Below are 25,721 nucleotides of genomic sequence, written 5' to 3'. Positions count from 1 at the left end.
ATAAAATATGACATAAATACCCCCCAAAACTCTAAACCTAATAAAATAATGAAATAAAGACTCACAAAACCCTAACCCTAATAAAACAACATAAAGTCTATTTAGAAAATAAAACAAATTGACGGCTACTCAATCTGCATCAGAAACAAAAATGGCTTTCCACGCCCGAATTCTCCTCCGCTTTTTTTTTTGGAAACTTTACTTTAGACCTTTAAACTACTACGCGTTTTAAGAAGACCTCCCAAAATTCAAAAACTCTCAATTTACACCCCCTGAACTTTCAATTTCAATCAATCTACCCCTCTCCGACATATTTTAAATTTTAAAAGTGATAAAATAACGTTTATACTCCTGACTTTTTTATAAAATTCTAAATTTACCCTTAATTTCTTTTTTTCTTTTTTCAAAAAAAAAGAAATTGAAGAGTAATTTGTTTTTTTAGGCATTTCCGTTAGAAGTTAACAGCTAAAACTAACAGAGGGGTAAATTGATTAAAATTGAAAGTTCAGGGGTGTAAATTCAGAGTTTTTGAGTTTTAAGGAGGGTTTTCTCAAAACCTGCGGTAATTCAGGTCTAACTTTTTTTCTCTCTTTCTTTGTATTTCTTTCTAGGAGCCATTGAGGCACTACTGCTTCTGACCAACTATAGAATCATGGGCTAAACACATTTTGCCCCTTGGGTGGTGGTGATCGCCGGTTGATGTGCTGATTAATATTGCTGAAAGGCTGACTCGGCTGCTCCGAGCTATCCGGCGTGCCGACCACGTCCCCTTGCTGTCCCATCCCAATATACTGCTCCACCACTAAAACGGAAACCGTGGCTGCAAAATCCGATGAAGCTAGCAAGTCCCCTATTGCACCCAACTCCGGGCACTCACTCCAGTCAGTTAATCCCGCCGTTAATGGTGATATCATTCCTTGTCCTCTCCCGACAATAAACAAGTCATGAACATTGTCCATCGACCTTATAACCGCCACTGTCTCCTCCCCATTATTCACCACTTTCTCAACGTAAACGACGGATTCATCATTGCCGTTTTTTAACCTGAAATTGTTTATTATCTCTTCGTCGAGTTGCTTCTCTCTTTCCATGTCTGTTTCCACCGCTAACATCATGGGGTCGTTTAAGTCACCGCTGGGATGCAACGCATGATGCTCGTGTGCATCTTCACCGGGAACGAACCGCATTACTGTAAGGCTTATTCCTGGATGCTCAGACATCCTCCATGCATAGGATAGTGCTTCTCTGTCGTCTGGTCCGCCAAAGAACAGTACAACAACGTTGTGAGAAACTTGGTTTGGAGCTAAGCGTGTGGAACCGTTTAGGCCTCTGTCAACAAGAACTCCAACTGAGCAAGGTGCATTTGCTAATACATTTTGGTTTACCTGTTAAAATATAAATTAAATAATTAAATCCTTCAATTCCTATCAACTTATCATTTTGAGATAAGTCATGATTTAATATGGTAACAGAGTAAAAAATTATGAGTTTTGAACCTTGACTCCACAATTCACCCAATTTCAGTTTAATATTCTACATGATGGGGAGTTATTTATTGAATGGGCATTTAAGCCCACACATGAGGAAAAATGTTATAATATAAATTAAGGCCTCGTTTGGTTCGCGGAATGTCTAGTCCAATAGAAAATGAATAGCTACTACTAGGAATAAAAGAGTGGAATATAATAGATATTGAGGAATGCTAGGCTTACAAACAAATTTTACAGAAAAACTTTTACATACTGATATGGCACAACATGATTGGATATAAGATAAGTTCAAATTTTGAAAAACCTAATCATGTTGTACTGCATCAGTTTGTAAAAGTTTTTTTGTAAAATTTGTTTGTAAGTCTAGCACTCCTCATAGATATTCCTATTCCTTAGTTTGGTAACAACACCCATGCAAAAATTGGAATTGAATCAAAACTACGAAAAAACCTATATTATTTTTTCTTTCAAACTTATATTATAAAAAAATAAAAAATAAAAAACCTGAAAAAGTAACGGCCACCCCTAAAGCAAATTTGGGGTGGCTACAAGGCGTCTAGGGGTGGTGCGGCCATCCCTGACCTCTTATGTGGGTGGCCAACCACCCCAATGGGTCGTCAAGCTACCCATTTTATTTTTCATTTTGTTTTGTTTTAAGTTAAATTTTAAAAAAATAAAATAAAAAAAATTATATGGGTATTTTTGAAAAATGTATTCAATTCCTTAAGGATTAGATAAGCCAATCAATTTTGAGTGGCTTAATTAATCCTGTGTGTATAGAATTAATGGTCCCATGGGAATAACTATTCGCCGGAATAGTGTGCTACTAAACACAGGAATAACTATACCTATGATTAACTAGTCTATCTAAGGGTCTATTTCGCAAACCAAGCCGGGCCTAAATGACTAAAGTCATCACTTCCTATGAACTTAAGATTTTGGGGATAAGTAGCGATTTAATATTACCATTCGGAAGGCCGGGTTTGTAGCTTCCATTCCACCATCAACAGTTTGCTGTTTGTGGAAAGGGATGATTATGAAGGCAACTCGTTTGTCTTCTGCTAAACCGCAAATGTCTTCATGCATTGTGGAGTAAGGGGAAATGGCTGTGAGGGGTTGGACAGAGACACAACCAGCATGCTGCTCATAGTTCTCAAATGCATTGATGATGTGGTCGGATTGAGCTTGCGTTCGGTTGAGGGCCGGTCGGCCGGACTTCCGGGTGTTATGCACTATGAGCATGGCGGATGCACGGCCGGTGAGTTCAACTAAGTGGAGCACATAGACACATATCGGCGATTTTTTGGTCGGGTAAGAAGCTTCGAGGAGATTGATGATGGTTGGAACATTTCGAGGGGTGTGAATGCACACAAGTACTCGTAATTCCGCATCTGATTTTGAACTTTGGATAGATCGCCGTTTGTACGGTACGAACTTTCTTGCTGGCCGGTAAATTGTTGTTACAATCGGCGTGATGATTCCAGTCATAACTACGGCCACAACCACCATGATTGCAAATGCCTCATCATCTAGCACCTGCAAGTAATTGCATGTGTTTTCATCATTCTTGTGCTTAAATAGAGATAGAGAAAGTTAGAGAGACTAGGAGTTGTAGAAATTAAGGGAAACTTTCACTCACCTCCCTAATATTTTGGCATTTTTGCAATCATACCCATAAAGTTTAAAAAGTTATAATATCAAGTTCCCATATTTTAAAATTTTGCAAAGTCACTCCTATAGTTAGGATTTAGGGTTAAATTTAACAGTTAATATGTGAAATGTCCCTTATACTTCCGTGAAACTTATAAAAATTTAACAGAAAATCATTAATAAATAATGATATTCTAAAGTTTTTAAAAATGAAAACCTGACATTACAACTTTTTAAACTTTAAAATGTATGATTGTAAAAGTGCGGAAACATCATAGAAAAGTATGACAGAAATTTAATAAGGTACTTTTTTCATTAAATTTTGAAACATGGCTTAGATGCTTAGACGAGATGAACAGCTAAAATTTATGTTTATAATAGAAATGAACAAGGGAGTACCTCTTGGTCCTTCCCAACATTGAGGACAATCATTTCAACAAGGCCTTTAGTGTTCATGAGCAAACCAAGAGTAATTCCTTCACGTATCGGCATGTCATAAAAGAAAGCAACAGCGACAGTTCCAGCAATCTTGCCGGCACAGGAAAGAACAATGACAAGCATTAGAATTGCCCAGGTGGAGGAATCCTTGATGGTTGATATATTAGTCTTGAGCCCGCTAATGGCGAAAAAGAGAGGGAGCAGAAGCCCCGAGACAAAGTCCTCAAGCTTTTCTATGAGAGTAACTCCAAGAGGTCCATTTGGAATAACCAAGCCAAAGATGAAAGCTCCAAAAACAGAGTGTGTTCCAATCGCGTCTGTAAGGAAGCCGGAGATCATAACCCCTGTTAGAATAAGACAGACATTGAACTCACTGAAGTTTTCTCCCTCTGGGGTTCTCCGAATCATCCAAGAGATCGCCGGCCGGATGACGAAAATGCAGATGACGACAAACCCTGCGCTTGAAAGTACCACCCAGAGAGAAGCCAGGGGGGACTTGGATTTGTTCTCAGACAAGGCAATGGCTAGAGCTAAGAGAATCCAAGCACACATGTCGTTTACAAGAGCAGACGACATAGCAATCCTGCCGAGCTCTTGGTTGATGAGCTTGAGCTCTGCGAGGATTCGAGCAAGCACAGGGAATGCGGTGACAGAGAGAGCAACTCCAAGGAAGAGGATGAAAGTGCCTTGTGTCATGCTTTGATCTCTTTTGTGGAGAAGGAAGGAAAAGGCGGCGCCAATGAGGAAGGGCAAGACCATGCCGGAAAGAGCAATGGCCAAGGCCTTTTTTCCGGTTCGCCGGATTACTGAAATGTCCATCTCTACTCCGACAAGGAAGAGGAAGTAAAGGAGACCCACATTTGCCATTGTCTCAAGCACCATCACACTTCTTAAAGGAAATACTGTGTTGGCAAATGTAGTGCTCCTTCCAAGCACTGATGGACCCAATATCACTCCACCCTGCATGCATTTCCCATTTCCACAATTCACAATTCACAAAGCAGAAAGTATTGAGTTTGAACCCTTAATCCATAATTCATTTCTCATTTTAATTAAATATTTCACGTCTTTTGAACTGCATGCATCCTAACAAACATTACAATAAATATGATTTTGCAGATGAAATTGTAACTTTCTACCGGGATCCTAGACCATGGTTTATGTGTTTAAGTCCTATGGTACAGTATCAAGCATCAAATTATTAGCATCTCAACTCTAATATTATAATAGATTATCATTTGTCCTAAAAGTTAAATTAATTAAACTTTCGGTAAAATATATCTTGAAATAGAAATGGAATGGTTTTTTTCCCTCTACTTAAGCGAATTTGTGTTATTTTTCAACGGGGATGGGACACTGATATGTTAAATGAGACATATGTAACAGATAGAAAATTGTTAACTTTGACTATAAAATGAGACACATGGAATTCTTTTTCCCCCTATTTAATCGAATTTGTGTTCTTTGGCAATGAAGATGGGACACTGATATGTTAAATGAGACATATGTAACAGATAGAAAATTATTAACTTTGACTGTAAAATGAGACACATGGAATGTTTTTTTTCCCCCTATTTAAGCGAATTTGTGTTCTTTGGCAATGGAGATGGGACACTGATATGTTAAATGAGACATATGTAACAGATAGAAAATTGTTAACTTTGATTGTAAAGTGAGACACATGGAATTTTTTTTTCCCCCCGATTTAAGTGAATTTGTGTTATTGGGCAATGGAGATGGGACACTGACATGTTAAATGAGACATATGTAACAAATATAAAATTCTTAACTTTGATTGTAAAGTGAAAGAGGGACTAATTTGAAAATTGAGTAAAATTTAAGGACTTTATTATTGAAATTAGGAATCTTAGGAATAAATCAAAATTGGATAAAAACTTAAGGGTTAAATATGATTTTTCCCATAAACTAATAGATATTCTAGTATCATTTAAGTGGGGATCATAGAGAATACCAAATAGAGAAAACAAGTTGAAACTTTATGACATTGTAGGAAATTAATCTGAGAATAAAGAATGCAATATTAAATATATGATAAATAAATAAATAAATAAAAACGTACCAGAATTTCTGAAATCACACGAGGTTGGCGAAAGGGTTTGAGGAGAAAAACCAGAACACGAGTGGCAACGACGATCAAAGTCAATTGTAATATAAAGAGAGGCAGAGAGTAATCCAAAGGGTTGTCGCCCTGCCATACACCGTTTGTTGTTATCATGGTCGGCGCATAGCAGACGATTGTGTCTTCTGTTTTGTTGGCAACTATCACTTCATTCGCCATTCTTTCCTGCTGTCTTAATCTTCAACGCTGCAATGGTTTTGAATTTGAATGCATGTGTTTCTCAACGTACAATTGTATGTCTTTTTTTTTCTTTTTTGCTTTGCCAAAGGGAAAGTGTTTGCTTCTCTTAAGGAGACACAAGATGGATAAGGAACAAGTTTTTTATTTATTTGTTTTGTTTTATTTTGGTTTTTCTGTTTTATTTGCTGATTACAAATGGGAGGAATGTAGGAGAGGGAGAGAGAGAGAGAGAGAGAGAGTCAGCTTACTTTTGTGGTTGCCCGCCCCATTTGGGGGCTCTCTCTTCTGTGGTCTATGATCACCTGAAAGACCTCTATGATTACCTGAAAGGCCTCTATTTTAAGAATGTCTTTGCCACTGCATAACTTCTGTAAGTTTATAATTGGAAAAAAAAAAAAAAAGTTTTGATTGTTCTGCAAAATTACAAGATATGACATGACTTTCTAATTGGACGGACTGGTTGAACATGTCCCAAATGACAACAATTGATTCTTGAATAATCCACATCACTTATGCTTCATTTGTAACAAAAGATTCACTTTTTGTGGAAAAAAGCCTGTGTCAATAATTATGATTCTATGTATGGACTTCTCAATATCTTGTTCATTCACAACAAAATAATTTCTTTTGTGCGGTGAAAAAAAAAATCGACTATGAAGCCTCCCCAAATGCTTAATCTTTTCCAAGCACATTTCCATTTTTAGCCTTACTCACCTTAAAGATTGGAATTTCCTTTTGTCTTAAAGTTAATTTTGATGTGGATCCCACAAGCCTTTCATTTTTTTTTTTTTTTAATTAAGGAAAAATTTGAAAATGGCATCTACGCATTAAAAGAGAGGCTCACTTGGTCTTTTGAAAATCTTTTTTTTTTTTTTTTTTTTTTTTTTGAATTGGGATTCATTACAGGACTAAGACTCAGCTTTCAGATATTACAATAGCTAGCACACTCGGGGGAAACCCATCCCGCCATTCTCGCATAGCCTCACATCCAAGGGCCAACTTAGCCAATTGATGGGCAGCACCATTGGCAGATCTACGAACATGCTGAATACCCCACCCATTCCAGTTTTGCAGCATCTCCTTTGCATCGTTCACTACCTGTCCATAATTAGCCCAACATCCGTCTTCCCTGTGCAGCATTTGAACCACCTCCAGCGAGTCCCCTTCAAACAGAACATGCCGTAGCTCCATCCTTTGAGCCAGCTTCACTGCCTCCCAGGCTGCAAGGGCTTCGGCCATGGTTGGGTCCTGTACATACTCTTTGTGTGTGCAAAACATGGCAACAGCTCCACCTCCGTGATCGCGAACCACTACACCCACACCCATTTTGTTCCTGCGCTTGTCAATTGAGGCATCCCAATTAACTTTCACATATCCCTGGGGCGGTTTGATCCATGTAGTTGCAGGAGCTGGCCCCGAACCCACCTCCCTCCTTGGTCTTCGTTTGTTGAAGGTACACCAATTTTCAACTTGGTCCCTGCCCCATCGGACAATAGTACTTGGTTCCGTCAGTTCTCCTCCAAACACCACCATATTTCGCCTTAGCCAAATTTGTCGAGCCACTGTCGCCATAAGTTGTAACTGGTCCGCATCCAATCTCTCTAACAAGTGGGCCATGATATCAATGAAGTCAGCTTCAATACTTGCACATTTGCTGAGTTTGGGGTAGCATTCTGTCCACACATCTGTGGCAGAAGGGCAGCTCCAGAGTATATGGCCGACAGTTTCAGGTTTCAAGCCACAAATCGGGCAGAGAGGGTCTTGTGTTATTTTCCTCTTGTGCAGCATCTCCTTTGTGGGCAATATATTATTACATGCTTGCCACATAAATGTTTTGACCACACTGGCTCCCCGTATCTTCCATATCCCTTTCCACACCCTTTTGAGCATGTTAGCTTCCGAACAGCTTCCTTCTTCCCTTAGCCCAATTTCTTTAGCTAGGTGATAAGCACTCCGGACAGTAAAAACCCCATTCTTCCCCCCTGCCCATACCAATCGGTCACTTCTGTTGGGACATACCACCATTCCACATATCTCCTTTGCTTCTTCTTCATGGAACACATGATGAACCAATTCCGTATCCCACCAGTTTGTATCCAGATTTAGGAGGGCACTCACGGTAGCATCTCTAGGCAGAATGTGGATTGGAGACTGGACCTTGTGTGACCCTTTGTTTGGAAGCCACCTATCTTCCCAAATCCGGATTGATTCTCCATTACCAACTCTCCATAGTATGCCTTCGTTAAGTAAGCCTTTTGCATTCCATATGCTTCTCCATGCGTATGATGGTTTTCGTCCCAGATTTGCTTCCAAATAATTCCCGTGGGGGTAGTATTTTTCCCGGAATATTGTAGCGACTAAAGTGTGGGGGTTGGTCAAAATTCACCACCCTTGCTTGGCAAGGAGCGCTAGATTGAACATTTCAATGTCACGAAACCCCATCCCGCCACTCTCTTTTGCCATACCCATCTTATGCCAACTCATCCACGCAATCCGCGAATCATTCTCCTTATGCCCCCACCAAAATTTAGCCATCATGGAGTTAATTTCTTTACAAAGCGTCTTTGGCAATTGAAAGACGCTCATTGTATAAGTTGGGATCGATTGTACCACAGCCTTCAAAAGTACTTCCTTCCCTGCTTGGGAAAGGAACTTCTCCTTCCAACCATTCATGCGGTCCCATATTTTCCCTGTAATACTCGTGAAGGCACTCACTTTTGATCTCCCAATTAATGCAGGTAAGCCCAAATATTTCTCATACCTGGTCGTGGAGGTCACCCCTGCTGCTTGAAGAATTACTTCTTTGGCTTCCATCTTAGTATTCTTGCTAAAGAAAATGGAAGTCTTACTTCGGTTCAATTGTTGGCCTGATGCTTTTTCATATACCTTCAACACCTCTTGGATACGAACCCACTCCAAAAAGCTGGCCCTGCAAAAAAGTAAACTATCATCTGCAAACAACAAATGATTTATCTTTGTTCCTCCACGGGCAATTGGGAGTCCTGAAATCCGACCCTCCCGTTCCGCCTTATTCAGCATGGTGCTAAGTCCCTCCGCACATAAGATAAAGAGATACGGAGATAGTGGGTCCCCTTGCCGTATGCCCCTAGTTGGCACAATTTTCCCATATGGTTGCCCATTAATGAGAATAGAGTATGTAACTGTGCGGACACACGTCATCACCTTTTCTACCCACTCTTCTGCAAACCCCAGTCCTACCATAACAGCCTCCAAGAATGCCCATTCAACCCGGTCATAGGCTTTACTCATGTCTAACTTCAGTGCCATATAGCCTTTCCTTCCTGTTAACCTAGCATCCATTGTGTGAAGTGCTTCAAATGCCACCAAAATATTGTCTGTTATAAGTCGACCTGGGATAAATGCACTTTGATTGGGGGAAATAATTTGGGGCAAAACCTTCTTCATCCTATTTGCTAAGGCTTTAGCAATCAATTTATAAATAACATTACATAAACTGATTGGCCTGTCTCAGTAATACGTGTGGGAGCTTTGATTTTTGGAATTAAAGTAATAAAGGTCTCATTGATAGATGTTTCAAAAATTCCATTATTCAAAAAATCGAGCACCGCCATACATACCTCCTTATTAATCATACCCCATGAATGTTGGTAGAATACTGCTGACATACCATCAGGCCCGGGAGATTTTAAAGGGTGCATTTGTTGCAAAGCACTTTCCACTTCACTCTGAGTAAACGGCCTAAGAAGGTTAATGTTCATCTCCTCCGTGACTCTCCTCTCCATCCCATCCAGGCATTTGCCCACCTCCTGTACCGTCCCCGTGGTGAAGAGCTGCTGGTAAAACTCAATGAATGCATTGCTAATGTCTTCCACTTTGCTCCATTCGGTCCCCCCTTCATCGACTATCTTCCCAATATAATTAATTTTCCGTCGGTGGCTCGCCCAAGCATGAAAAAATGGGGTATTGCGATCTCCCTGTTGATACCAATTTTGTTTGGCCCGTTGTTTCCACCTTGTATCTTTTTGTTCTAGCAGTATGTCAAGTTCCCTTTGAAGCTGCTTGATTTTCCCCACATTTTCTTTATTTTCTTGTCGCTGCACCTCTTCCAACACCTTGGTCTTCTCCTTTATATTTTTCTCCACATGGCCATATTTTTTCCAGCTCCATGTACGTAAATCAGCCTTGCATGAGGCAAGCTTTTGCTGCACGGTATTCATATTCAGCCCTCCCCCCACAGGGTACATCCACGCCCTTTTTATCACCTCAGTAGCTTCTTCATCGTGTAGCCATCTTGCTTCAAACTTATTTCCACGAGAGGGACCTGATTGCCCGACAATTTTGTCCGAGTAGGAAAGCAAAAGTGGCTTGTGGTCTGATGTACGTGAAGCCAACACCCTCACCTCAAAATTTTTGAAAAGGTTGCACCACCCGGTATTGGCTGTGGCCCTATCCAGCCGTTCTTTGATGAAACCATCATCCTCTCGGTGATTATTCCACGTGTACTTCGACCCAATGTATCCCAAATCATTAAGATTACAATCATCAAGAGCCTCCCTAAACTGACTCATCATCGTATCCTTTCGAAGGTTAGCTCCCACTTTCTCGCTTTGATTCATAATTTCATTATAATCACCAATACAGAGCCACGGAGATGGAGAAAATTGTTTGAGGTGCCGCAAAAGCGACCAAGACTCCTGCCTTTTGGTCCAATCTGGTTGGCCATAGAATCCAGTCAGCTTCCACCCGCTTATGCCCTCCCCAATTTTAACCACGGCATTGATATGCATTCTTGAGTAATTTTGGATCTCCAGCATGTCTTTCTCTTTCCAAAAAAGACCAAGCCCTCCACTTCTTCCTATAGGATCCACCACAAACATCCCTTCAAAACCTAGCTTCACTCTAAGAATTTCCATTTTATTTTTCCTACATTTTGTTTCAATGAGAAACAAAATGTTGGGCTTCTTCTCCTTTGTCAGTTGACAAAGGTCCCGAACTGCCCGAGGATGCCCAATCCCTCGGCAGTTCCAACTTAATAGACTCATTGTAGCTGGCGGGGCTGGGTCACAGCCGCCGCCACTTCATTGTCTTCTTCGGTCTCCTTCTCTACTTCCATTTTATTTCGTTTTCCTTCCCTCCCTACGCTGTCTCCATTCTCGTTCTGGGCTCCCTGTCGTTTCCGTAGCAATGTGCTCCCACATTCCTTAGCTTTTTCCTGCTCCACGTTTTTCCCTACACGGGCCCTCCTTTTCCAGACCTTCAGATTGCTACCGCTTAGGCCTGCAGTGCATACAGGGATCGAATCTTGGTTTGGGCTGGGAAGTATTTCCATTGGTATACTTTGAGGACCCAAAGGTACGTAGGCCCCCTCCTTAGTTCCAAGCCCATCACCCAAATTGGATGCCCCTTTCAACCACGTGTCATCAAGGTCAGAGTCAGCCCTAGTACCCTTCTTACCCCATTTGGCCCCTCCTCCTTTCTTTCCATTCATATTTTCTATTTCTGCGCCCGAATCTTGATTCACCCGCTCCTTTTCTTCCGTCACTTCCTTTTCCTGCCTACCCTCCTGCATACCAATATGGCAAGATCCAGAATCTTCAACCCCCTCCTCTTTGTTATTATTGGGCCACAATCTAGGGTTACCGTGGAACCCGGGGATTTCCATGTTTGTCTGAATTTTCCCAGGATAGCCGTCACCGACACCTCTTCCCCCTCCCTGGCTGCGCTGCCACCCGTCTTCGCCGGTATACGCATTGGAGCCACCTTCGCCTTTCCGTCTTCGATCATCCACCCGAAGCCAAACTCCCCATTGTTTTGGGGCTCCTGAGGAGCTTCGCCTGCTGCTCTTGAACATTGGACACCCTTTTTCGCCATGGATTATTCTACCACAATCAAAGCACATCGAAGGCAACTTCTCATACTTGAAGATAACCCAATAGGACTTCCCTGCCAAAGTAAGGCCCCTCCCCCTATCAAGAGGTTTGGTTAAGTCTAGAACCACTCAAATTCTCAGACACCGTCCCCAGCCCACTCCGTCGCCCGCAACATCAACCTCCATTAGTTGCCCCAAGGATTCTCCTATTTTTCCTCCTATCCCTTTGGTCATAAGCAGCAATGGCATTTCGTGTACCTGCACCCAAAACGGGGAGTGCGTGAATTGCATTTGTGAGGGTGGAATACTGCCATCAAATTCGGTAATTACGAGAATCTGGCGATCAAAAGACCATGGTCGTCCTTCTAGCACCCTTCTCATGTCAAACTCATCATCAAATTCAAATAACCAGATATTGTCATCCAGCTCTTTGAACACCACTCCTCCAATTGTTCGCCAAACTCTGGACAGTACAGTCTTAAAGGCCTCCTTATTCACCGTTTTCTCCATCCAAATTTTCCCTATCAGACACCGCCCCCCTATAGCCCTTGCCTCCTCTACTTCTCCCTCTGTAATTGCAATGCCCTGCTTTTCGCCTTCCAGTAACGACAGTTTGCTACACAGATTTTCGATACTTTCTGCCATCTTAGCCCTACTTGAGCGCCGCCCAGCCACTGAACTCCTTCCTTCCACCCTCCGTTTGGCCCGCCGTACCCTCCACAACTGTCACCAGTAGGAGGACTAAAACCCTCGCCGCTAGTCGCCTCTCGAGAGAGAACTAGGAAGGGACGCTTTTATAAAAATCATTTTTTTTTTAATTACTCTAAAGTTTTTTTTTTTTTGAATTATTGGTAACCATCTTCTTTTCTCTAGTGAGTGAATAAGGCAAAAATGATATATTATTTTGGTTGCATCACCCATCATTATCAAGCACTATTTGCTACTTAGAGAATATTATAAGATTCATATAAAATTAGCTTGTAGAAAATTTCGAAAGATATATGTTTTAAAAAAAAAAAAAAAAATTGGGTAGTGTTCATAATCAAAGCAAACAAATAAATACTTTCGCTGTATATAATTTATTCCATGATTACTGTTATATATATATATATGTGTGTGTGTGGGTGTGTGTGTTTGTTTGTTTCTACTTTATGATTGTTTATTTGTTGTTTATCAATGGTTTTCTCTTATGTAATTGTAATTTAAATTTAAAAATTTAGGTTCTTGAATCACAACGTCAAAACTAAAACTATCTATTCAAAAGAAAATAAGTTGACATTTTAAAAAGTAATAAACTGTTAGATTTTAATGACGAAACTTCAAATCTTAAAGAGTTGCTAAAAAATATCGTTCTAAAATTTCTAGTGGTGGAAACCTAATGGTTGCAATTGAAAAACATTCATTTTTTTTATTTTAAATTGCGTTTATTATATTTTTAATTTGGCCCCTACAATAATAAATTTTTGGTTCCGCCAGTCGTTGTGACCATTAGTCATTGAGTGCTCTTCGAATGGGTCCATCCACTTTTCTTTAGCCTTCTCCTAGGGATGAAAAGGCAGGCGGTTATTAACTATCTGCTAACTGCTAACCGCTTTTAAAGGCAGTTAAGAAAAATCCCTAACCGTTAACTGCCTATATATATATATACATGAAACGATGGCATTTTTGTGTTTAAAATTTTAAATATATATAAAAATCTATAAACGATGTCATATGTAGTATGATATTATCGTATTACCATAGAAACATCTTTTGTTTTTTTTAAAAAAAAAATTAATTTAATTTGTTCATTTAAAAAGCGGTTAACGGTTATTAAAGTTACTAACCGCTAACCACCGGTTAACCGTCTAGGCGATTACGGTTAGTGGTTTTAGCCAATAACCACTAACGGTAACCATCTATTCACCCCTAGATTCTCCTTGTAACTCCAGTGAAAGTGAGACTCATGCAACTGACTTTACACTTAAGCCTGCCTTTAATTTTGTACTTGTCAAAATGTGGCCCTTTGAAGGGACTCCCTCCCGGTAATATTCAATCTGCGGCATAACTCTATCACCTCAAATTGGAGAATTGTCCTTTTTATTTCTAATACGCTTTTGAACTCATCAGCTCTCTTGCTAGTTGGTAAACCAAAGAAGGTGAAACTCATTGCTAAGTTAGAGTCATCAGATGGTTCTATCCTCTTTGCTATAGCCACCCCAATGAAGGTGAGACTCATGCAACCCACTTAGATTTTCCTCTTGATTAACTACCCTCTTTGGTTTTTGGTTAAGTACTATGTTTTTTCTTTATTGCATCTCGCTAGTTTGTTTTCGCTTCTGATCTCAACTATGCAAAATAATAATAATAATAACAATAACAATAATCTCGGCTTGGGCCTCCATATCATGAACCTTTGTATATTCTCTCTCTTAAAGTATTACTTCCCAACCACCACCAAAGAGAAAAAAAATGATTCAAAGCTACGCAAGTTGCCACAATGACTTTTTCATCTCTTTTTTTTTCTTCATTCTTTTAGCTTTTCTCTCCCTTTCTCTTTACAAGTGACCCAATCAATTAACAAGGGTTACGTGAATTTAAGATCATGTCAATTTCTGATTGAAAATCCAAAGCTTCCCTATCACCTTATAGGATTCTTCTGATTTTGACCAATTCACTCCACGTGCTCAAGCCAATCGGCTTAATCCTCTATTAACTTTAATCATCGCCCTCTCACCTTTTATTTGGGCCTTTTACCTCCTTATTATTATATTAATTGTTACCACGTCCATTCAATTCAATATCTCCTTTACTTTTTCTGCACGGTATATACTCACTTTCCAGCTCACGAAAGAATGTATACAACAGTGTCCAACTAACTACAAAGCTTTCCCCTCAAGATAAAATTCATTCATTTGTAACAAATTTGTTAATAATATTTGAAATTCTGATTAAACCACCTTATAGTCATTAACAATGCAGGGTTATGAAACAACTGTCCACACTACAGGCAATAAATTTCATACGATCTTATGTTTCAAACGAACAGTTAGGACCATAAATAAATAAGTCTATTAGACAATCTGCTCGATTCATATAAATAAGCTCAATATAAACTCGTAAGACTTTATTTTTACTAGTTTTGATGGTATTATTTTAGTTTGGTAATTAGAACATCTCTTAAGTAAGAAGAAATTATTTTCATGACATAATAGATATAGCTTGAATCATTATTGTTGTAAAAAGAAGTTTAACCATAGATATATTCATGTTTACATGTACACGAGTCAAACTTGGACAAATTATCATTAACTCAAATGATAAAATCTTAATAATTAGTATTGATTTACCCAAAAAAATAATAAACAATATTTACTTTATATAAGAAATGAATAAGTTAATTGGGCAACTTGTGAACAAGCTCGAATACGCTCGAAAAATTAAGGAGCCAAAGTTTAAACAAATTATCTAACTCAATAATAAGCTAAAGCTTGGCTCTTGTTTGAAATAAAATTAAATCAACAATACTCCACTTGTTTAAAGCCCCACTAATTGCCTGAGAACAATTTTGGAATATACTTGCTTCAAAGTATGATTTCTAGAATCGCCGAGATTCGCATATGAAAACAATATACAATAATATTGGCCAAAATATTCATGTATCAACAATGGGAAAATAAAGATTATCTATATATAAAAATTCTTTAGAAAATAATAAAGTAAAGCCAGAAACCACATATTTTATCCTACCACTTTTTCATCTTCCTAACAATCAACCTCTAAATATTATTTATTTTAAAAGAGGCTTGCTAATTGACACTACATCAGCAGAGTAAAATAATTATTAAATAAAAATATAAATTTTAGCATTGCTTAAAGAAATATAGTGGCAAAATATCAATTATATTAACCAATTTACGTAGAAACAAAAATTTAAAAAAATAAATAAATAAACAATATATAAAGGGAATACTGGGAATTTATAAAAATATCAAACTAATAAAATAATAGATATCTCATGAAAAACTTATCAATATCTTGAACAAAATTGAAGTCATTTATGCTTTTGCCCCTTCCAATATTACTTGTATTATTTACTGGATCAGACAGACAAGTGAAAATGATTCCTTGTCATACTTGTCCCTGAAAGGTACAAGACTCAGAAACATTTAAAATGCAACTACCAAGAAAACCCTCATAAATGACATTCAAATTTACCATCCCCCTTCAAAGTTAAATTCAGAAGAAATAGTAGTCATATTATTTTTCCTCCTACGACTCCCGTAAATGACGACATAACCCTTTTGAGGTGCACAACCCTTCTGATTGGCAGATCTGGCTTAGGTAGGCTATGGCATTTTACTGTTCTTTAAATTAATTATGAATCAGACATCCATACCCAGACAAAAATTACACTAACCGAGAATAAATATTCAACAAACATCATTAGAAAACACAGGGCGCGCGGCAAAGGATCGTTCAGAAGCTTTCAAGCCAGTAATTAAATATAGTTTTCATAGAAAGTTTATGACCGCAAACTGACACTAACATAAAATTTTCTCATACAATAGCTATTAACATTAATGTTCCCAGGGAAAAAAACCGTCAAATATTGAAAGAGGAGGAGAAAAAAAAAGGGAAAAAAAAAAAAAAAAAAAGCATCACAATCACTCTCCAGCTACAAACATCCTACTGAAGGGAATGGTTGAACCACAAGATAATGCAACCTGAGGACGGACTTTTGAGGACCAGCTTTCTGCTCACCACATCCAGAGGACAAGTACAGGTAAGCCTCTCACGCACAGATGAAAAGCTAGAGGACACATCAAGACCAAAATATCATACCCCTCCTTCAGTGATCCACCTCAACACTTTCCACTTCAACCAATTTGAGTTCACATGACACATGACACGAAAGCCAACTAAATGGAAATAAAACTCACCATCAAAGCACTGCTGTAGAATTTAGAAGCACTTCCTGTGGACAATAGATGGACCAGACTCGTCGTACTCGCCCTTGGAAATCCACATCTATTACAAAGCAAAACAAAACAAAGCAAGCATTGTCAGTCCTGGCCAAAAGAATATGCAGAAAGGAGCCTAATCATGGAGAAAAAAAGGTATTCACCTGCTGGAAGGTGCTGAGGGATGCAAGGATTGATCCTCCGATCCAGACACTGTACTTCCTCTCTGGTGGTGCCACAACCTTAATCTTCATGCTGCTTGGGGCAAGAGCAGTGATCTCCTTGCTCATCCGGTCAGCAATACCTGGGAACATGGTTGAGCCACCACTGAGAACAATGTTTCCGTAGAGATCCTTTCTGATATCCACGTCACATTTCATGATAGAGTTGTAGGTGGTCTCGTGGATTCCAGCAGCTTCCATTCCAATCAGCGATGGCTGGAAGAGGACTTCTGGGCAACGGAATCTCTCAGCTCCGATTGTGATGACTTGTCCATCAGGCAATTCATAGTTCTTCTCAACAGAGGAGCTGCTCTTGGCAGTCTCAAGTTCCTGCTCATAGTCAAGGGCAACATATGCAAGCTTCTCCTTCATGTCACGGACAATTTCCCGTTCGGCAGTGGTGGTGAACATATACCCTCTCTCAGTGAGAATCTTCATCAAAGCGTCAGTGAGATCACGACCAGCAAGGTCCAAACGTAGGATGGCATGTGGGAGGGCATACCCTTCATAGATTGGCACAGTGTGACTCACACCATCACCAGAATCCAGCACAATACCTATTCCAATGAGGAGCCAAGTCAGGGTCAGAGGCTCAGTGTGATTCAAAGACAAGTTTATGAATTTCAGATGGAGATAGTGATACTAACCAGTTGTACGACCACTGGCATACAGGGAGAGAACAGCCTGGATAGCAACATACATGGCAGGCACATTGAAGGTCTCAAACATGATTTGAGTCATCTTTTCTCTGTTGGCCTTAGGGTTGAGAGGAGCTTCAGTGAGAAGCACTGGGTGCTCTTCAGGAGCAACTCGAAGCTCATTGTAGAATGTGTGATGCCAGATCTTCTCCATGTCATCCCAATTACTGACAATACCATGCTCAATAGGATATTTCAAGGTAAGAATACCCCTCTTGGATTGAGCTTCATCACCAACATAAGCATCTTTTTGGCCCATCCCAACCATAACACCAGTGTGACGGGGCCTACCCACAATACTAGGAAACACTGCCCTGGGAGCATCATCACCAGCAAAACCAGCCTGCACACAAAAACAATATATTAGAAGCGTTTCAAAATAACTAAATAGTAATAAAAGAACAGAACTTGGTCCAAATAATAAGCATGAAATGTATTGACTAACCTTCACCATTCCAGTTCCATTGTCACAAACAAGGGGCTGAATATCCTCGGCATCGGCCATTTTTCACAAATCTGCAGAAAACATAGAAGTCATGATTATCATTAAATGTATACATAACCATGACAATCCATAGTTGAACTACCAGCAGCTGTACTCATCAGTAGTGAAAAAATACCCCTGTAACTCAAAATCCCATTTCCAATTAGATACAAAACGTCATACTCAAGACCATATCTATCATACACATCTCTGCAATCTACCACTACCTTTTCAATAGCTTTTTAGATTGGTCAACAAACAGAAAACGTCACACAAAGCTTGAAACCTTTCATCTACTATCATAACACTACCTTTAGTTGCCAAGAGAGACAGCAAAAGAACAGATAATAAGAATAACAGTCCTCCTTTCCGTTCTTGAAAAAAGGAAAGGAAGACACTTACAATGATTAAAAGCACACACTAATTTTAACATTTTTACCTATTATTCCTTCAAGACACTTCTTGGATTTAAATTTAATACACATAATTAATAGCCAGTGGATCTAAACCTCTTAGTTGAACAAGCTAAGGAAAATGAAAATTCAGAATTAAGTTATTCTCGATTATCAAAAAGTTAAGAGATCTACACCGATGAAAATCAGATCAGACAACAAAATGGTTTCGAAACATAATGAAACGCATCGATCGGGAGAAATAGACGATTGAAAGAGATGTTATGTATAATCTTCATCCAAAAATGGGACGGCATGCATTCACCACTTGTAGATCTCAGCTATCAAAGCCCAAAATATGTCAAAAACTTTCACGATAACCCTAGATCAGCTACATATCCACGTAATCTGACTCAATTTCAGCAATCAACCCGATCTATTCACAAAATATAACAAACACCAAAGTTTTACACACTAAATCAAATCAAACTCAGAGATTCACGGTCAAAACCAGATCGAGAGGTTGTAATTCAAAATCAAAAGGTAAAAACCTCCAAATCTAGCAGATACATGGACGAGAAAACGAAAAATGTTTCAGATCGGAGCTCACCTGAGATTACAAAAAAGACGACGAAAATAAGGCGATCGAAGGCGAAGAAGAGCAAGCCGACCTCCAAAGACGAAGGCTTGGCTCTCTATCTCTTGAGTATCAGTTGAGAGGAGGCCGAGGACGCAGAGGAAAATGGGGTAGAATAGGAGAGAGAGCTAGAAAAGAGGGGTATATATATAGCTGTAGAGCGAGTGGTATTTTTGAAATGCACATGAAATTTAGACCAAATTTAAATTAGTGAGAGAGATTTGAAATTAAGGGCAAGAGTTGGAGGAGGACGAGGAAGAGGAATCATTTCCACCACGAGAAAAGATAGGGTGACCTGGCTGACAGCCTTTTTGCTTTCACCCCCTCCCATGTTCCCCTCTGGATTTTGATTGGTTCTTTTTGGTTTGTTTTATATTTTTTTACCACTCTTCTTACAATTTTTATTCTTTTCCTTTAATCTCAATATTATTTGAATTTAAAACCGTCAAGACTTTATCATATTAATATTTATTATTCTTAAAATATAATAAATTGTAAGCTATTAAAGTGATAAATACTATGAAAAACAATCATACTTAGCTCTTAGGTTTTTATTTGATTTGGATTTGGTCCTTCGATTTTCAATTTCAATAATAAAAATTTAGATTTTGTCCAAATTTTAAATAGGTTCTTTGTCGCTTAACCTTTAAAATTAACGATTTATAATTTGTCATGTGTGTCTCATTTGACATGTCAACGTCCATGTCAACACTCAATGTCAATGCCACATCATCAGGTGTCAAATCATCCATAGAAAAAATAAAAAAATAATAATAAAAAAAAACTCAATTCAAGTAACAAAAATCATCTTGTTCGTTGTCCCCAACCGCCTTCTAATGAGAGGGGGGCATGTCAGCTTAGAACAACTAAAAAAGAAGAGCGCATCGTAAAAACACGACCTTCAGCCCTTTACAACCCTTGAACTTCCTATGCACAATTTTCTAGCTTTCAAGGGTGTGAGAGTGGAGCAGAGAGGTGAGAGGAGCCCGAAACTAGTGATTTTTGTGAATCTCGAATGAAGAACCTTGATCATTCAGTCTTTTTTCTCAAGGTAAACCCTATCAACTATATAACCTTCTTGTTTCTTGATAACCTTGTTGTTTCTACTCGTATTCCTTTCATAACTAGATGAATAAAATATTTTTGCATGGGATTGTTCATGAAACTGTAGATTTTATCAAAGCATGAAACATATGAATTTTCAAACATAATCTAAACCCTAGACATATTGTATTTCCATGATTATATTTCTAAACCCAAATTACATGTTATTTACTAAAAAGCATGTTTTAATAATGAAAAATGATGAAAATGTTAAGGGTTATGTAATGAGATTTACGACTACCCTGATTAGGGAGTCGGTATGGTATGAGATTTACAGCCACCCACTTAGAGTTCTGGAATGAGCTACAATTAGCATGAAGGGAGAGCCGGTATGTGTTATGATTATTCGATGATCATGAGTCCCTAATATGAGCTATGATTACTTTGTAATGGCTTGCCGATGTGTTTACGATGCCTCATGGCGGGAATACCGGTTTGTTACAGATTACCGATATAGAAATTTGGTATATTATGCTAACCTTCAATGTATAAGGATTAATGTATAGGTATGTTACGGTTCTTCGTGTACAGGTATGTTATGGATCACCTATAATAGGCTTAATGCATGGTAAGGTAACCTTTACCGTATGAGGGTTAACATACGAGTTTAATAATGTGGTAAAATGAGGATATAATGTGATTAGATGAGGTCATGGTTGTAATGTAAATGAGATATGCAAAATGTTATGTTTTAAACTCAAATTGTTTTATGTCTCAAAGTGAAGTTATCATGAATCATGTCCTGATTTATAAAATTACCACTTGGCATTCATAATCAAACATTTTTAAAGCATTTTGTGAAAACCTAAAAGGGCATGTATCATGAAAAGTCATTTTAAGTATAACGTGAGGGCTTATTTAATGGTTTACTTTTGTGTGATGTTTATTTACTAAGTTGTGAATATACGCAGTTGGTACTGTAGTGACCCAAATAATTAACTAAGCTTAGGTAGTTTAGTTAGAGGGTTAAGTTGGGAGAGCATTTTGGAGAATTTGGACTTTCTGACCATACATACGCATGGGGGACCATGCGGACGTACGCATGGTGGACCACCCGGACGTATGTTGACTTTTGGTTGACCACTAGTCAATATTGTACATATAATGCAACCTTTGGTCCGCTGGGTAAACAATACGCGAACATATGCCCTAATAATACTGTACATACGCTGCTTTTCAAACCAGCTCAGCAGTGCTCACAGCTTTATCCCACCTATAAATACCCCACCCTTACACAACCCTTACTCCCCATTTAGCTTCTGTTGCCCCCTAGAGTTGCTGCGAGTGTTTTTATGAGTTTGTGAGTTCTTGAAGGAGGAGAGGTGATTCTTGGAGGTTTTGCTTCAAGGATGTAATCTTTTAAGCTTAGCTTGTTCCTTATTTAGTTGTTATGCTATACTTTTCATAGATAGCTTAGTTAGTAGTTCTGAGCTTCTAGTTAAGTTGTTTCTCTTTAATCTTTATTTAATTTGGTTTAGCGTTTCATTTGTTGAACGGATTGTTCTTATGTATGAGGGTATCATTTTGAGATAAGAGGTCCTAGAAATCCTTTTTGATAGCTTTAGAACTAGTTTGGGAGGATATGAGAACATTTGAAACAAATGAGGTTCTACTTGAACTTTTTGGACGGACGTACGGTCAAGAGCCCGGAAGTACGGCTAGGAGCATTCTAGGGAACGTCATTTTGGCCAGTCGTCCGATAGCCTCTGTTTCTATGTTCTAGGTTCGTTTTAGTTAAACTTAAGACTAATAAAAGGTTTTCCACAGATTTGTAGAACCCGAACCATTTGGAGGATTACTCGGAGAACTTGTTTGACCCAGGTGAGTTTTACTCACATAATGCTCGTCATTTATTTTCACGCAATGCACGACTATTTTGTGTACCAAAACATGCATATTTACAACTCTCATGATATATACTTTGCTACACATAAACTTTATCATTTGTGAAAATGTGCTACTTAATAAGATAATGACATTGAGACTTGTAAAAGCATGCATGTAAAATATGGACAAGATTAATTGCATCGTATGACATGGTACACTGGCATGTGCAGGATAACGGCCATGGGCTTACTATACATGTTAACTTTATGGTCAAATATGTGTGTTGATATATGGGCCTTGAATCCAACAGTTGTTTTGTGACCGACATAACCTTAACAGACGATCACTACAGGAAGTATATCATTAGTAGCGTGGGCCACGCAAGGTCGGACTCGGTCGGGCTACTAGTGTTATAGACGGTAGCGTACAATGGTCGGAGCACCGGCATTGTATTATAGATCTTTCGGGACAGTGCCAACCCTGCTGAAAATGGGTAATATCTTGGGTAGACCATACTGTTGAACTATCACTGTTACTCATGATTATATCATGTATTATATCTCTATTGCATCCATGGACTATCATACATAAAATGTTGCATTATTTACCAAACAGAGTTCATTACTAAAATGGTATGGGTATTATGTGCCTTAATTCTCACTAAGTCCTTGAACTTACCCTTTCTTATTTTTCTCTTATGATGTACAAATTGTGCGGTTTAGCTAGCTAGAAGAGGATGCCTACAAACCGGATTTGTGTTATTGCTCAGAATTTGATTAGAGTCGTTTTTGAAGATTTGGATCTAGTGTGGCTGAAGTCCATGTGGGATGATGAAGGAACCACATAGGCGGATATGATAGAGATTGTTATCTCTTTGACATTACTTAAAATTAGGCGTTGATCTTATTACTTTATTGCAAGACAATTATCTTTTGGGTCTGTAATATGTCTATTTTGACGATTGGTCATCGACCAGTACATTCAGGAGATCTATTTATGTTATGAAGATTTATCTTTACTCTGGTAATTGTACTTGTGGCTCATAGTTATTGTTTTCTATTCTTATAGTTTAAAAGTCTTCCACTGTATTATCTCATTTAGGAGAGGTTAAGATACCTTAGTCTTGTTTTGTAAGGGATGTAGGCTGGAAGACAAACCATAGAATCAATTATCAGTTAATTGATTTTCACGGGGCGTTGCAGGTACCCTTTCCAATTGTGAAACATTTATTTGTTTCACAGCTTAGCAGATACTAAATCAAGTTAGGGCTTATAGTCTTTCATCAAGCTTGGGATGTGGATCGAGAATCATAAGCAGTTTTATTATATTTCAATATTTATGAATTCCATAGATGTATTTGGTGATAGTTAGTTGGGTTGTAATTGTTTAAGAGATGTTTTGAGTTAATTAATTGTTGCTCAGATCATTATTTTCTGCATTCTACTATTTTTATTTAGGGAAAATTACACTTTACCCCCCTAAAGTTGTCAGCGTTTTTCAATTCAACCTCCAAAGTTTTAATTTTTGCAATCCACCCCCACAAAGTTTCAATTTTTTTCAATTCAACCATTCTGTCAGTCAAAGCTGCTATGACTGACGGAACAGTGATCACGTGCGACTCACGTGATCACTTAAGGCATTTTAGTACCAAAAATACCCCCATCCCAACTATTAAATGACGTCGTCAAGGCCTTTCCTTTTGCTAAATCGCTCACGTTAACTCTCGCTTGCAGATTTTTCTTGGGCACCGATTATCCAGAACGTATTGCTTGGCTTGTGAACAAATTCGATAACATTACGCTGGGGAAGCATTTGATTCCTGTGAATTTCCCAGGAACAATATTTTATAAAGCAAACAGAGTAGCGGTTGGGATCTGCAGGGAGTTGAGGACTATTATTGGGGAGAAGAAGGCTGCCATGGCAACCGGAGCATCCATGCTGGATACTCTGTCACACCTGATTGTCGTCACCAACCCATCCGTGAAATCCTCTCTCTCTCTCTCTTCCTCTCTTTCTCTGTCTTTCTCTCCTCTGTTTCTACTGCTCCAACTTCTTTTACCATTTTTTTTTCTTGGCTAAATCCACGGCTTAATTTGGTTGTCTCATCTTCTTCATCCAACCAACCAACCCTTTCTCTCCAACTTTCACTTTGCAGAATGGAGAATGAGAGCAACCCATCCGTGAAATCCTCTCTCTCTCTCTTCCTCTCTTTCTCTATCTTTCTCTCCTTTGTTTCTACTGCTCCAACTTCTTTTACCATTTTTTTTTCTTGGCTAAATCTACGGCTTAATTTGGTTGTCTCATCTTCTTCATCCAACCAACCAACCCTTTCTCTCCAACTTTCACTTTGCATAATGGAGAATGAGAAAAAAGCTAAAAATTACACAACCCACTTTTACTCTTTACAATATTCTTGGAGCTCACTTTTGCTTCCTTCATTCCATTAGGTACACTGGTCAGGACAGTACCATGGAAGGGTCGGAGATTGCTCATCCGAGAAGATTTTGCACGTCTCCTCTGTGCTGAAGAAACTGTGTCGATAACGTTTTCTGAAACTGAAAGCAACTGATTGGCAGCGGTGGGAGTTAACGTGAGCGATTTAGCAAAAGGGAAGGCCTTGACGACGTCGTTTCTGAGTTGGGATGGGGGGTATTTTAGGTACTAAAACGCCTTAAGTGATCACGTGCGTCGCACGTGATCACTATTCCGTCAGTCATAGTGGCTTTGACTGACGGAATGGCTTAATTGAAAAAAATTGAAACTTTGTGGGGGTGGATTGCAAAAATTGAAACTTTAGAGGTCGAATTAAAAAACGCTGACAACTTTAGGGGGGTAAAGTGTAATTTTCCCTTTTATTTACTTTGATAGGTGTTGATAGAAGTTTTTTCTAGACAATTGTAAGCTAATTAATTTGGGAAGAATTGCCAATAACTCTCCAAGTCAATTATTCTTATTAATTAAATCAAGGGGCATTACAAACCCACTCCTCAAGTGTCTTTGCTCCAACACCCTTGCTAGCTGATCTTCTGTCAGTGATCTCATTACCAGCCGACCAGTAAACTTTAGTTGTTGTTGATGTAGAACATCTATGATTCGAATGAAACAATCTAAGATAATAAACAATGAAATCTCTCAACTCATAGATTTATTTTGACTCATGAAGGAGAAGGTTTAGGAATTTCTGATGCTCAAGGACAACATGAAACCTATCCAAAGTAACTGATAAATAGCCTCCAACCTTAATTAAGGTTGTCAGTTATAATCCTCATATAGATTGGTAAAAGCAATGCTTTTTAATCAATGTAGGTTAGGTTTAGCTTTTCATTAACCGGTGTTTGGACATGTTAATGAGTTGTCTGGACATCAACTTGCTTCAAATAAAGCGTAGTGATAAGGATTCCCGATTTCTTGACCAACCTCAACACTTGACGACTGAAAAGGTAGGCTCCTACGCATGTTTCCTTTGTATCCCCATCCAAGATGATAAGGAGCTCATGTGTGCTGCCATGTCCAGACATCTCAGTGGACATGACCTTTTTGGAACTACTCGTGCCCAAACAGCCATACCATTGTTTGGACATCACTCTAATAGGAGAGTGGGCATCCATTGTCTTGTCTCAACTGCCCAAGGGACAGGTACTCCCTAGAGCTGTTCATGTTCGAACA

General features: G+C 38.8%; 2 protein-coding genes across 3 annotated transcripts; both read right to left on the bottom strand.

The window, feature by feature from the left end:
- Positions 1 to 650: 650 nt before the first annotated feature.
- Positions 651 to 5,877, bottom strand: LOC132164989 (cation/H(+) antiporter 15-like). Its single transcript, XM_059575504.1, has 4 exons — positions 5,659 to 5,877; positions 3,540 to 4,538; positions 2,457 to 3,026; positions 651 to 1,385 (listed from the first exon to the last, which is right to left on the bottom strand). The coding sequence occupies exons 1-4, from the start codon at positions 5,875 to 5,877 to the stop codon at positions 651 to 653; spliced, it is 2,523 nt and encodes an 840-aa protein (XP_059431487.1).
- A 10,328-nt stretch (positions 5,878 to 16,205) lies between these two features.
- Positions 16,206 to 19,250, bottom strand: LOC132166765 (actin-7). 2 transcript variants are annotated; one of them, XM_059577646.1, is made up of 6 exons: positions 19,098 to 19,250; positions 18,057 to 18,127; positions 17,561 to 17,954; positions 16,857 to 17,470; positions 16,672 to 16,759; positions 16,206 to 16,541 (listed from the first exon to the last, which is right to left on the bottom strand). In XM_059577646.1, exons 2-5 carry the CDS (start codon positions 18,114 to 18,116, stop codon positions 16,694 to 16,696), a joined length of 1,134 nt encoding a protein of 377 aa, XP_059433629.1. In that variant the 5' UTR covers positions 18,117 to 18,127; positions 19,098 to 19,250; the 3' UTR covers positions 16,206 to 16,541; positions 16,672 to 16,693. The 2 variants fall into 2 exon arrangements, with proteins under 2 accessions (XP_059433629.1, XP_059433628.1); XM_059577645.1 differs by having other exon boundaries at positions 16,206 to 16,759; positions 19,098 to 19,249.
- Positions 19,251 to 25,721: the final 6,471 nt, after the last annotated feature.

This window comes from Corylus avellana, chromosome ca11 (genome assembly GCF_901000735.1).
Source record: "Corylus avellana chromosome ca11, CavTom2PMs-1.0".
Classification (NCBI taxonomy): domain Eukaryota; kingdom Viridiplantae; phylum Streptophyta; class Magnoliopsida; order Fagales; family Betulaceae; genus Corylus; species Corylus avellana.
This window is presented reverse-complemented; position numbering and strand designations above follow the sequence as displayed.